At 47.8% G+C, this 12,158-nt stretch overlaps 1 protein-coding gene across 1 annotated transcript; it reads right to left on the bottom strand.

Annotated features, from left to right (window-relative positions):
* Positions 1 to 749: 749 nt before the first annotated feature.
* Positions 750 to 9,524, bottom strand: LOC129604654 (uncharacterized). The gene is made up of 3 exons (XM_055512005.1): positions 8,671 to 9,524; positions 8,476 to 8,538; positions 750 to 944 (listed from the first exon to the last, which is right to left on the bottom strand). The coding sequence occupies exons 1-3, from the start codon at positions 9,481 to 9,483 to the stop codon at positions 750 to 752; spliced, it is 1,071 nt and encodes a 356-aa protein (XP_055367980.1). The 5' UTR covers positions 9,484 to 9,524.
* Between the last annotated feature and the right edge of the window lie 2,634 nt (positions 9,525 to 12,158).

Here is a 12,158-nt window from a genome sequence, read left to right as displayed (position 1 = left end):
ATTTCAAAATTTCAGGTCAAATAGGCGAACCAGGTCAGAAAGATGGACTAACATTCTCTAGCCTGGCTCACCAGATAGAAAATGGACTAAGCAGAGGATATAACAGAGCTATCTCCCCAGGCCTACAGCTAAGTAGTTACTTAGAGGGGAAGCCCCATCTGGCCCTCAGCACTCTCAGACACATCCTGCGGTCACATTTCCAAGAGAAGAGCGCTACAGAACTTTACCAACAACTTGCTTTAGAAGCTCAACACAGTAAAGAAACTCCACAAAGCTTCCTGATGAGAGTTTTAGACTTAAGACAGAAGGTGTTGTTTGTTGTTTCATTAAGAGTCAGAGTCAGGCCTCAATTATGACCCAGCTCTAGTTCAACGTATGTGCTTGCACACAGTACTGACTGGCCTGCAGTGTGACAGCATCAGGATGGACATGCATCCTCTTCTGTTGGATTCCGGGACTTCTGATGAGCTCCTGTTAGAGAGGTTAAACACTGCCTGTGCTAATGAAGCGGAAAGGAGGAATAAAAAGAATTATAGCACTGCACAGCCAGCCAAAGTCGCAAATATTGCGCGGCTGGAGGAAACAACATCTGTTAAATGCCTTGCAAAGAAGCATAAGGTGACAATACCTACTGAATTGATCTCAGAAATAGCTGAACTGAAGACAGGTGTAGCTTCACTCAAGACCCTTGGTGCAGAAATAGCTTAAATTAAAGAGACATTACAGCAGCCCATGTTTCAGCCTCAGGTCTATGCTCCACCTGCAATTAGGAGGCCATCCTGTCCAGGTCCCGGTACCAGCCCCAGTGCAGCATCAGTACCCGAACCACCAATACACCTACCCTCCTTCTCGTGCTCCAAGGAGGTGTTTCGTCTGCCAGCAGGCTGGGGGAGGTCAACGTTGTATGCACTGTTTTTGGTGTGGAAGCGAAGAACAGTTTCACGCTGGTTGCAAGGTAAGAGGTTTCAGACCATCAAGAGAAGCTCCTTTAAACGAGAGACGGTTACCACCGAGGGACAGGTGTTAACCATATCCAACAGTCAGTCCACTACACTAAATGTGGCAGCATAGGGCCACAGGGGAAACTGAAACAATGCTCATCCTGCAAAAAAGGACTATCTTCTTCCACAGAATACCAAAAACATCACCGGACTGAACATAATAAGAGACGTACTCACCTAGTAGATAACAGCGAGAGCCCTAACCACTGCAGAGGGAACAATTATAGCGACATCCTACCATCAGTCAGAGCTGGGCACCCTCGCAGGGTTACTTCCCTAGTGGGCAGGCAATGCCTCGTCCAGTGTTACCTGGGTGGACATGGACTTCAAGCCTTATGGGACACAGGCTCTCAGGTCTCCATCGTTGATGAAAAATGAAAAGAAAAATTCTTACCAGACACAAGGATGAGGGATGTTTCTGAAATCCTAGACTCACCAGATTCTCTTACACTGACTGCAGCAAATGGGACTGAAATGCCGTACCTGGGCTGGGTCAAAACAACATTCAGGTTAGCTTCTGAACCTAATCAGACAAAAGAACTGACTGTACCAGTGCTTGTAATGAAAGGCTGGCAGCTGTCACATCCTATTATAGGTTTTAATGTTATTGAGCACATTTTAACAAAGACTGAGAAGCCAGTATAGTACAGTCAGGAAAGCTTTCCCAAACCTAAAGGGAAATAAGGTGAGGGCTTTTATACAGGCTGTTAGCACAGAAGACAAAAACAGGGAACATTACAGTACCAAAACACAGTAGCATCGATGTTGACTGTCGTGTAGCTGCTCGGCCCTTTGAAGAAGCTGAGACCATGTTATTTGAGCCTGATCTAAACCCTCATTGCCCCAGAGGGTCTGGAGCTTGTTGAGACTTTAGTCAGGGTTGAGAATGGAGTGTTGACAGTCACCACAATAGGTATCTGTAATCCAACTAGCCATATCATTGTTCTGCAGGGTCGCACCGGTAATTGGTACTGTGCAGACAATCATGACCTATTTTACCTAATTTTACCTACCTAATTTACCTGCTCAAACCCTTGAGAAGGTTACATCCCCGGTCACAGTAAATCACACCACCGTGCAGACTCCATACAATGCTGATGAACAATGGGATCCGCCTGTTGACTTAAGCCACCTAAATGAGAACCAGAGAAATGTAGTCAGACAGGTCCTTAGGGAGGAGTGTCACTCATTCTCCAGGACAAAGATATTGGTTGCATTGAGAGGCTAAAAATGACCATTTCTCTCAAAGACCAGGAACCAGTTAAATGCACCTACATGTCAGTACCAAAGCCACTGTACCAAGAGATGAAAGGTTATCTGCATGACTTGATAGCAGAGGGCTGGGTCAAAAAGTCAAACTCTTCTTATTCCTCTCCTGTAGTCTGTGTTCGGAAAAAGGATGGAACCCTCCGGTTGTGCATTGATTACGGAGACGTTAACAAGAAGACCCATGCTGACCGCCAACCCATACCCCGGGTTCAAGACATCATGGATGGTTTGGGTGGTACTGTACCTCCTGTTTCTCCCTCTTAGACCAGGGTAAAGCTTACCACCAGGGATTTATGTCCGAGGACAGCAGGCCCCTAACAGCTTTTGTCACACCATGGGGACCTTATGAGTGGATACGCATCCCCTTCGGCCTCATGAATGCACCTGCAGCTTTCCAACGCGCAATGGAGGAATGCTTGGATGGGCTCCGTGACAACATTTGCATCCCCTATTTAGACGACACATTGGTTTTTAGCGGGTCTTTCCAAGATCATGCAAATGATGTGAGGAACGTGCTCCAGCGCCTTAGGCAGTATGGCATCGAACTCAAGCCCAGTAAGTGTGATTTATTCAAACCTGAGGTCCGCTACCTAGGCAGGATTGTCTCAGCGGAAGGGAGCCGAGTTGATCCTGCTGATTTTGAGGCAGTGGCAGCACTGAAGGATATCAGACCACAGACTGTGGGACAGCTAAGAAAGATGTTCGGCCTGCTCACCTACTATATACAATCAACAAGCCCTTGAACAGCTGATTGACTGTTTGCTTCATCCACCAGTCTTAGGCTTCCCTGATTTCACTCAGCCATTTATTGTGAACAGTGACGCTTCGCACCAAGGCTTGGGAGCAGTATTGTACCAAAGACAAGATGGTAAGAGTAATAGCCTATGGGTCCCGTACGCTAACAGCAGCTGAAAAGAATTACCACTACCACGCAGGCAAGCTAGAATTTTTAGCTTTAAAATTGGCAATCACTGATAAGTTTCGTGATTATTTGTACTATGCCCCGACATTCACTGTTTATAGTGATAACAATCCGCTGACCTACATCTTGTCCACTGCGAAACTGAATGCAACCACTTCCAGGTGGGTTGCAGAGTTGGCTGATTTTCACTTTACAATAAAGTACAGACCAGGTGCAGCTATGTCATCCTTAGTGGATGCAACCATCACTAAACCAGTAACCCCCATCACAAAGGACCAGATTAAAGAGGCACAAGAATTAGATCCAGTCATCAGTCTTGTGTTAAACTACAAATAATTGGGCTCCAAGCCATCATTCAAAGAGTGTTCTACATTCAGTTCAAAAACAAAATGCTTGTTCAGACAATGGGACAAACTAACAACAGACAGTGACAACATTCTGTACCGGATAACAACCACACGCAAACAGTTAGTGCTAACAGAGCAGTACAGAGGAAAGGTGTTAGAAGAGCTGCACAATAACATTGGACAGCACAGTGTCCCTGGTGCGAGACCGCTTCTTCTGGCCGTATATGCAGTCTGACATTGAGCATTATGTGACTAAAGCCTGTATTTGCCTGAAACAGAAAAAGCCATGCCATGACACCAAAGCTCCCCTGACAAAACATAGTGACATCTCAACCCTTTGAACTAGTATGTGTTGATTTTCTCCACCTAGATCAGTGTAAGGGAGGATACGAGTACATTCTTCTCATAGTGGACCACTTCACACGTTTTTTAAAGTGTATGCCACCACATCCAAATCAGGAAAAACTGCTGCGAACCTCATCTTCAACAACTATGTGCTGAAGTTTGGCTTTCGCGCTCGCATCCATCATGACCAGGGGAGAGAATTTGAAAACCAGTTGTTTAGTCAGCTAAAGAAACTCAGTGGAGTGAATGGATCCAGAACGACACCCTATCACCCGATGGGGAATGGTCAGGTGGAGCGCATGAACAGGACATTGTTACAAATGCTGAAAACACTGACTGAGACACAGAAGTCAAACTGGAAGGAGTCCCTGAACAAGCTGGTGTACGCCTATAACTGTACACACTTGTGAAGTCACAGGCTATTCGCCATTCTATCTTCTGTATGGGAGATCACCCAGGCTTCTGGTGGACATACTGTTTGATCTGCATCTGGTCTGTACCTAGAGAGACAGGGGAAAGGGCATTATTATGTGCTGTGGCCAAAATTGGTCATATCCTACAACACCCAGAATGCACTGTGCTCTGACGAACCTCCCGAGCTGTTTGTGATTGAACGTACCTACACCGACTATGGGGCGTGTTACTCCTCCAGTTTACAGTCAAACTTTCGGACATTGCTTTACGTTTTTAACAAAAGGTTATATTTTTATTTATTTATTAAGTGTGTTTGAATAAAGACATTGTTTCTAAGTCGTTTAGCAGCCTTTTATTTTGATCCAAAGCAGACAGTTGTTAGAAAGTCATAGATTCTTCATTCTTCTCTTTATGTGCTGTTAGTGGCTGGAAAAACAAGACAACTGTCTCTTCCAAGAGTCTCTGTGACGATACACAGCCAGCCAATATTAATGATGAAATTATGAAATGAATCATTAAATAAGCATTAGACTTGCTGAAGCCAAATTAAAAGGGAAAAGCACAACTACTGGAGAGAAAGACAAAATGCTAGTTAAACGTGGAACAGTGATGGGAGGTTATTGGATTGGATAGAAGGAAACAGAAGAGCTCAGTGTATAAATTAAGTCCTCAGCAGTCTATGTCTGTTGCAGCTTAACTAAGAGATGGTTCCTGTGACTAACAATCAATGCCAGTGTCAGCTTCTCGAACCTGAACAGGGAGCTGGTTCCAGAGGAGAGGAGCTTGGTAGCTAAAATATCTGCCTTCTGTTCTACATTTAAAGACTCTAGGAACCACAAGTAGCCCAGCGCTCGAAGCGTTCTGCTGGGAGCACAAGGAACTATGAGTTCTTTAAGGTAAGAAGGAGCTTTATCATTAAGTGCTTTGTAGGTGAGTAGGAGAAATTTAAAGGGGTCATATCATGCAAAATCCACTTTTTAGACATTTTGGAGCGTTCCTATGACTCTATGGGTCACATTTACACACACTGAGCACGGTAGAAGTGCATTTCCTCCTTTTTTACATTTTGAGACTTGATCCAATGGAGACAGACCTTGTCCTACTCTGAAACCGTTCCCCCCGTTCTTGGATGTTTTAACCAACACCAAAGTCTATTTACTTTACTAAGGGATCAACAAGTGAGGACTTTGTGGGTCACTTTTATTTTAAACGGACCGGTGCCAGAAACACTGCCTCAGCATTTATACGTACTGTATGTGCATTTCAAACGAGGGTGCGTACAATGCTAGACTTGTTTCACGACTCCTGTTGGAAATTAATTAATTAATTAATCAATCAATCAATCAATCAATCAATCAATCAATCAATCAATCAATCAATCAATCAATCAATCAATTAATTGATTAATTAATATAATTAATATAATTAATATAATTAATATAATTAATTAATAATAATTTATGGTTTTAACTCTTAGCATGATTGTTCCTACTCCCAACCTTGGAAATAGGGATAGTGCCACTTTCTGGCCTGTAGTCCAGAGCTTTTTGTCCATGGGAACGTCTGATCCCCAGATCCGATCACTTTCCTTCAGGTCGATCTCTCGCTTCCGTAGTCGTCCCTTGCAATTGGGTGGAAGATGCACATAGATTGTGTGACCACAAACATAATTAATATCAGACTGTGAGAGGGTCCCCATAAAATAAGAGACACACTGAACTCCCTTCGATGCCTCAGAAGTGTTGAAATGGGTGGCACTGCAAGTGCAAGGCATCTTCAAAGTCTGGCAGTGTTTCAGGGGAACTTCCCCTACTGAGATGGCTAAATCCTTATTCTTTAAAAGAGAAAAGCTGCTGCTCTGGAAACAGTTCCCCTTGAACTGAGGAGGAAAAAGAACATGATCAAATAACATGTCTGTGGAGAAGTTGGCACTCAAAAAACGTGTATAATTACGACCCTGATATGGTGGAGGACGTGGAACTAGTTCTTTTGTTTGTGTCAGACTCGGGCAGGTGGCGGACCCACATGCACGGCACAGAGGCGCGATGATAGTTAAACACAGACTTATTTTCCAAGGCAAGGTCAGACGGTCCAGGTCATACATACAAAGGCTCAGCGATAAAGAACAAAGGGGAGCAGGCAATCTCGAGTCCGGTATACAAGCAGGGTTCGTTACACAGGAGGTCTCGGCAAAAGTACAGGCAGGGATTAAGCAAACTCACGGTCAGTTGGTTAGTCCAGGTTCAGGCAGGAAACGACGGTCAAAGCAGACAGGAACAATACACGAAGAACACGGACACGAAACACTGGAACGAGGAAACTCAGGTAACTCGGCAAACTCAAGAAACTCAGGAAACTCGACAATCTGGCGGAGAACTAAGGGCACAGGTGGTGGTTAAATACACAGTGACTTGATTACTGATTACAGACAGGTGAGGTGAATGAACTAGGGAGTGAACAACTGAACTGATAACAGGAAGTCAACAAAATAAAACAGGACATGGCGTGACAACAGGAAACAACTAGAAACAAAACCCAAATCATGACAGTACCCCCCCCCATGGCGCCTTCCATGGCGCCCACGGAAGCCCCCCCCCCCAAACCAGGGCGGGCGGAGGGTGGTCCCAGGAGGAGGGACCGAATCCCTACCCCTCAAGGCAAACGAGCAGGGTGGGTGGAGGGAGGACCGGGGGAGGGCCAAAACAAGAGTCCACACGACAAAACCCAAGTCCACGAACGGGAAAAACACGAAGTCCAGGGATTCCCTCACGGAGGGTGAAGGCGTGGCGAGATCCTGCTCAGCCGCCGCTGAGCCAGGGTGGCACTCTTAGTGCCCTTGGGCTGGGCCGATGTCCCCGGGGACCACCCCGAATGGCGACGTCCTCCAGGCGGATGCTGATCCGAGGGGCCGAGGAGTCGAGGCGGACGTCGCCGCAGGAGGCAGCGCCATCCACACCGCCGGATGCGCCGCGGGCGAGGCCGCCAGTCCACGAGACAACTATGCAGCTCCGGACCGCCGCCAGAGTGCAGGGAAACCAGCGGCGTCCACCTTGGACCACCGCGACGATAAACCGGAACCAGCGGCGCCCTCCTTGGACCACCGCGGCGAGAAACCGGAACCAGCGGCGTCCCCCTTGGACCACCGCGAAGAGAACCCGGAACCAGCGGCGTCCTCCCTGGACCACCGCGACGAGACACAGGAACCAGCGGCGTCCTCCTTGGACCACCGCGATGAGACACAGGAACCAGCGGCGTCCTCCTTGGACCACCGCGACGAGACACAGGAACCAGCGGCGTCCTCCTTGGACCACCGCGACCAGAAACAGGAACCAGCGGCGTCCTCCTTGGACCACCGCGACGAGAAACAGGAACCAGCGGCGTCTGGAACGGGGACTGGAACGACCGCTACAGGGCCGACAGGAACGGGAGCGGGAACGACCGCTACAGGGCCAACAGGAACGGGAGCGGGAACGACCGCTACAGGGCCGACAGGAACGGGAACCGGAGCGACCGCTACTTGGCCGACAGGAACGGGAACCGGAGCGACCGCTACTTGGCCGACGGGAACGGGAACAGAGACAGGAACGGCCTCTACTTGGCCGACGGGAACGGGAACAGAGACAGGAACGGCAGCAACATAACCGACAGGGACTGGAACGGCCGCAACATGGCCGTCAGGGACTGGAACGGCCGCAACATGGCCGACAGGGACGGGAACGGCGTCCTTACTGGAGCCGACGGGGACAGGAACGGCGTCCTTACTGGAGCCGACGAGGACAGGAACGACCCCTAACGGGTCGACAGGAACTGGGACGGCGTCCCCTCCGGAGCCAGCATGACTGCTCACAGCTGCCGAGCTCGACGGAGTAGACGTCGGGCCTGATTGGGTGGGACTAACGCTCGTCAGACGGACGGTGCCCTCTGGCTGGGACAAGGCCTGAGCGTGACTGGACTGGACTGGGACAGGAACGCGACTCGACTGGACCTGAACGTGACCGGACTGGACTGGGACAGGAACGTGACTCGACTGGACCTGAACGTGACCAGACTGGACTCGAACGTGACCGGACTGGACTGGGACGTGACTCGACGGGGCTGGAACCTGGACTGGGCTCGACTGGGCTGAACCCTGGACTGGGCTCGACTGGGCCGAAACCTGGACTGGGCTCGACTGGGCTGAAGCCTGGACTGGGCTCGACTGGGCTGAAACCTGGACTGGGCTCGACTGGACTGGGCTCGACTGGACGGGGACCTGGACTGGGATCTGGACTGGGCTCGACTGGACTGGGGCCTGGACTGGGCTCGACTGAACTGGGCTCGACTGGACGGGGACCTGGACTGGGATCTGGACTGGGCTCGACTGGACTGGGACCTGGACTGGGCTCGACTGGAACGGGGCTAGAGCCCGAACTGGGCTCGGCTGGGCTGGGGCTGGAACCTGAGCGTGACAGGGCTGCACTAAAACCTGAGCGTGGCGAGGCTGAACTGCGACTGGAGCCTGAGCGGAGCATGGCTGAACTGGAGACTGGGCAAAACACGGCTGAACTGGAGACTGGGCAAAACACGGCTGAACTGGAGACTGGGCAAAACACAGCTGAACTGGAGACTGAGCAAAACACGGCTGAACTGGAGACTGAGCAAAACACGGCTGAACTGGAGACTGAGCAAAACACAGCTGAACTGGAGACTGGGCAAAACACGGCTGAACTGGAGCCTGGGCAAAACACGGCTGGACTGGAGACTGAACAGCTCGCGGCTGGACTGGAGACTGAACAGCTCGCGACTGGACTGGAGACTGGGGACCGCATGAGTGCAGGGAGTCCTCCCAGCGGAGCAAACATGGAGCTGGGCAGGTTGGTGCAGACACGACGGTCCGACGGGGCTGGGAGGAGGAAACCGAAACCATCGGCGGTGCGCCCGGGGCTGGCGTAATCCGAGCGGGCGGCGTGGGGGCTGGTGTGGTGCGGAGCGCGTTGCTTAACTCATCGAGCCTTGCGCACAATCGCTCATAGAGGCGACGAACACCGGGGCGCTCTAACACACTGTCCTCGTCCTCCAGAGTCAATACCGCCACCTCCACGGCGCTGCGCTGGTTTTCCGGGTTAATCGCCCGTCGGTAATCCTCCGCGAGGATTTTAAAATAACCTTGTAGGTCGCTAGGTAGCTCGGCGCAGGTAAACTCCATACTCCCTTGGGTGAATAATACTCGCCGTCAAAAAAAAAAAAGAAACAGGAAAAAACAGTCACTGACCTGACCGGAGGCTGAGTGCTGGCTGGGTCCAAGTTTGGGCCAGATTGTTGTAGCAATCCACGTCTGGACTGAGGTAACCTGACCTACATGTGAACTTAACTCCCTCCTTTGAAGAACCCCTACGTCCCTTTCAGTCCCCAGAGATAAGGGACCCTGAATCTTTCTCCACTACAGGAGACTGGCTTCTATCACCACAGGCACCAATTTACGCCAACATCTCAAAGGTCCATATCAAAGAACCATGAGTCCACTTTGTTGATCTACCTGTAAATCCCTCAGGATTCTACCTCTGCTTATCATGCCAAAAGGAGAGGCTGTCACATTTATCACCAAGAAGCTGTCTCTCCCAGAACTGGGACCACCAGCCATAAAATGTGGAATGTGCTCATCAAAGAGAACGAGAGACTTCATTTGGACACAGGTTCTGGTTCAGATGCACCAGAACTTTCGACTCCCATGAAACTGATGTCATCGTATTCTGTGGACAAAATGTTTTCGTTTGATATTAGATTGGTTTCTGTGTGATGTTCAATGCCTGATCTACAGATTTGCCAGGAAATTCCTAAAGTTACAAAGGGACTTCAACTCATCACCATGCTTTCCTTTGTGTGTGGGCACAAAGTTGAAATAGAGAGACTCACCTTCTTTACTTCTTTTAATCTGTGCAACATACACATGGACTATTTCCACCAGCTACAATTCGATCCAATCCTCATTATTGTATCACATTTTTAAGTGTTATAATTGTTTAATTAGTAATGTCCAGATTAGGTCATTTATAATTTGATTTTGCTTGCATTTATTATTCGTGTATGTTTTAGTGTTTACTGGGTGTTACATAAGACAAGACCAGGCATCATGAATAACATTTAATTTGTTACAGCATTTGTAAGGGACCACATATAAGACCTTAAGATTCTAAGCATTTAATATTGCTGTTTAACCATTCTGACTTCTCTGCTTATTTGAGTGTCAAAGTGATCATTACATGTTTATTGTGTTATGGTGTGATGGAACTTTGAGCTTGATGAAAAGAGAAGAGCTTAGTTATCCCAGATTTAGGAGCGATCCAAATCAAATAGTTTGATTCCTGATCTAAAAGAGGTGGAACTCTTCACCACTGGCTGAAGTCATTTCTCCGCCCTGCAGTGACCACTGCCCCAGAGGTATTTAAACCAGTGACACCCAAGGCAAAACGGATTTCCCTCTATCTTCAACCTTCTTTCACTTTTTCCTTTTTGCGTCGCATTACTTTTCTTTAATTTTCCTTTGTTCTGAAATTTTGTAAACCTAAGTTAAACTTAGAAACACGAACGAACAACGATTTTTGTAACGTTAGAAAGTCATCAAGAAACTCCGCGAAACTGAAACTATCACAACCAGTCCTTAATTGACTCGCTATTTGTGATCGAACCAATTAAATTAGATTCCAGCCCGTTTGCTTTTTGGGCTAGTTTAAGTAGCGCTGACGCTTGGAAACACCTTGAAAGTCCAGTACTGTACAGTCCTGTACTGTACCTGTTGTCTTTTGCAGTGTGTGTGGTGTATCTACCTAGAGATGCCTTCGACTTTGCAGGCTGTAGGTGTTTGCAGCGTCACTGTGTAGGCCTCCCCACTGGGATGAGGTCCAGTTGTTGCGTTTTTTGACTCTGATGAACTCCCAGTCACCAACCTGCAGTAGTCCCTTTTGTGGGCAAGGCACATCTTGAAAAGCATTTTCAGAAAAACATTTCTTGTGATGTATTAACACTTGACATATGGAAGGCATTGGAAGGCTTGTATAAATATTTTACTGGTTTGCACAAATGTTGCTCAGAGAAGATTATTACATAAACCATTGATGCAGTAGGTGAGTTAATGTAGCAATAGTGTCACGGATTGACGGAAACGTGATCATGACGCAGGACCCAAATGCACGGCAGGAGAAACAACTCAGTTTGGTGACTTATTTAATGGTGGCTCAGTAAATGTCCAAACAAAAACAAGAATACTCAAACAACAGCTCTGATAGCGGCTAACAAAAGCAACTGCGGTCAAGTGAGCCGTCGTTCGTTCATCCGTCGTTCAGCCAGCCGCGCTTCAGAAACGTCTTGCGCCCGTATTACGCGCTTTACAGCAGAGCACAAAACACGCTCGTCGCGACTTCCTCTTTTCATAGCGACACGTCTGGTCTGTTCAAAATATGGAAAACTACGAAACAAAATATTGCATATATAAAAAAACTGTCTCCTAATAAAGATCTGTGTACTTTTACTGTAAAATTAAGCATTTATTAGTATTTAAAAATACCATGTCACACTGTAAAACTTTTATAATTAATAACTTAACTTTGGTGCATAGTTCCAGGCCCAGATCACTTTCTCCTTGTTCTACTAGAGGTGTACTATCACTCCACAAATATCTGTGTATTTTTACTGTATAGTCTAGGATTTATTAGTATTTAAAACTACCATGTCATACTGTAACTGTATAGGCCGTATAGTCAACTTTAATGATCAATAACTTGATTTTGTTGCATAGTTCCACGCCCAGACCACTTTCCCCTTGTTCTACTAGAGATGTACTATCATCCCACGAAGATTCGTGTATTTTTACTGTATAGTTTAGGA

This window comes from Betta splendens, chromosome 9, assembly GCF_900634795.4.
Source record: "Betta splendens chromosome 9, fBetSpl5.4, whole genome shotgun sequence".
In the NCBI taxonomy this organism is placed as follows: Eukaryota; Metazoa; Chordata; class Actinopteri; order Anabantiformes; family Osphronemidae; genus Betta; species Betta splendens.
Note: the sequence above shows the minus strand (reverse complement) of the source record. Positions and strands in the feature narration are given on the sequence as shown.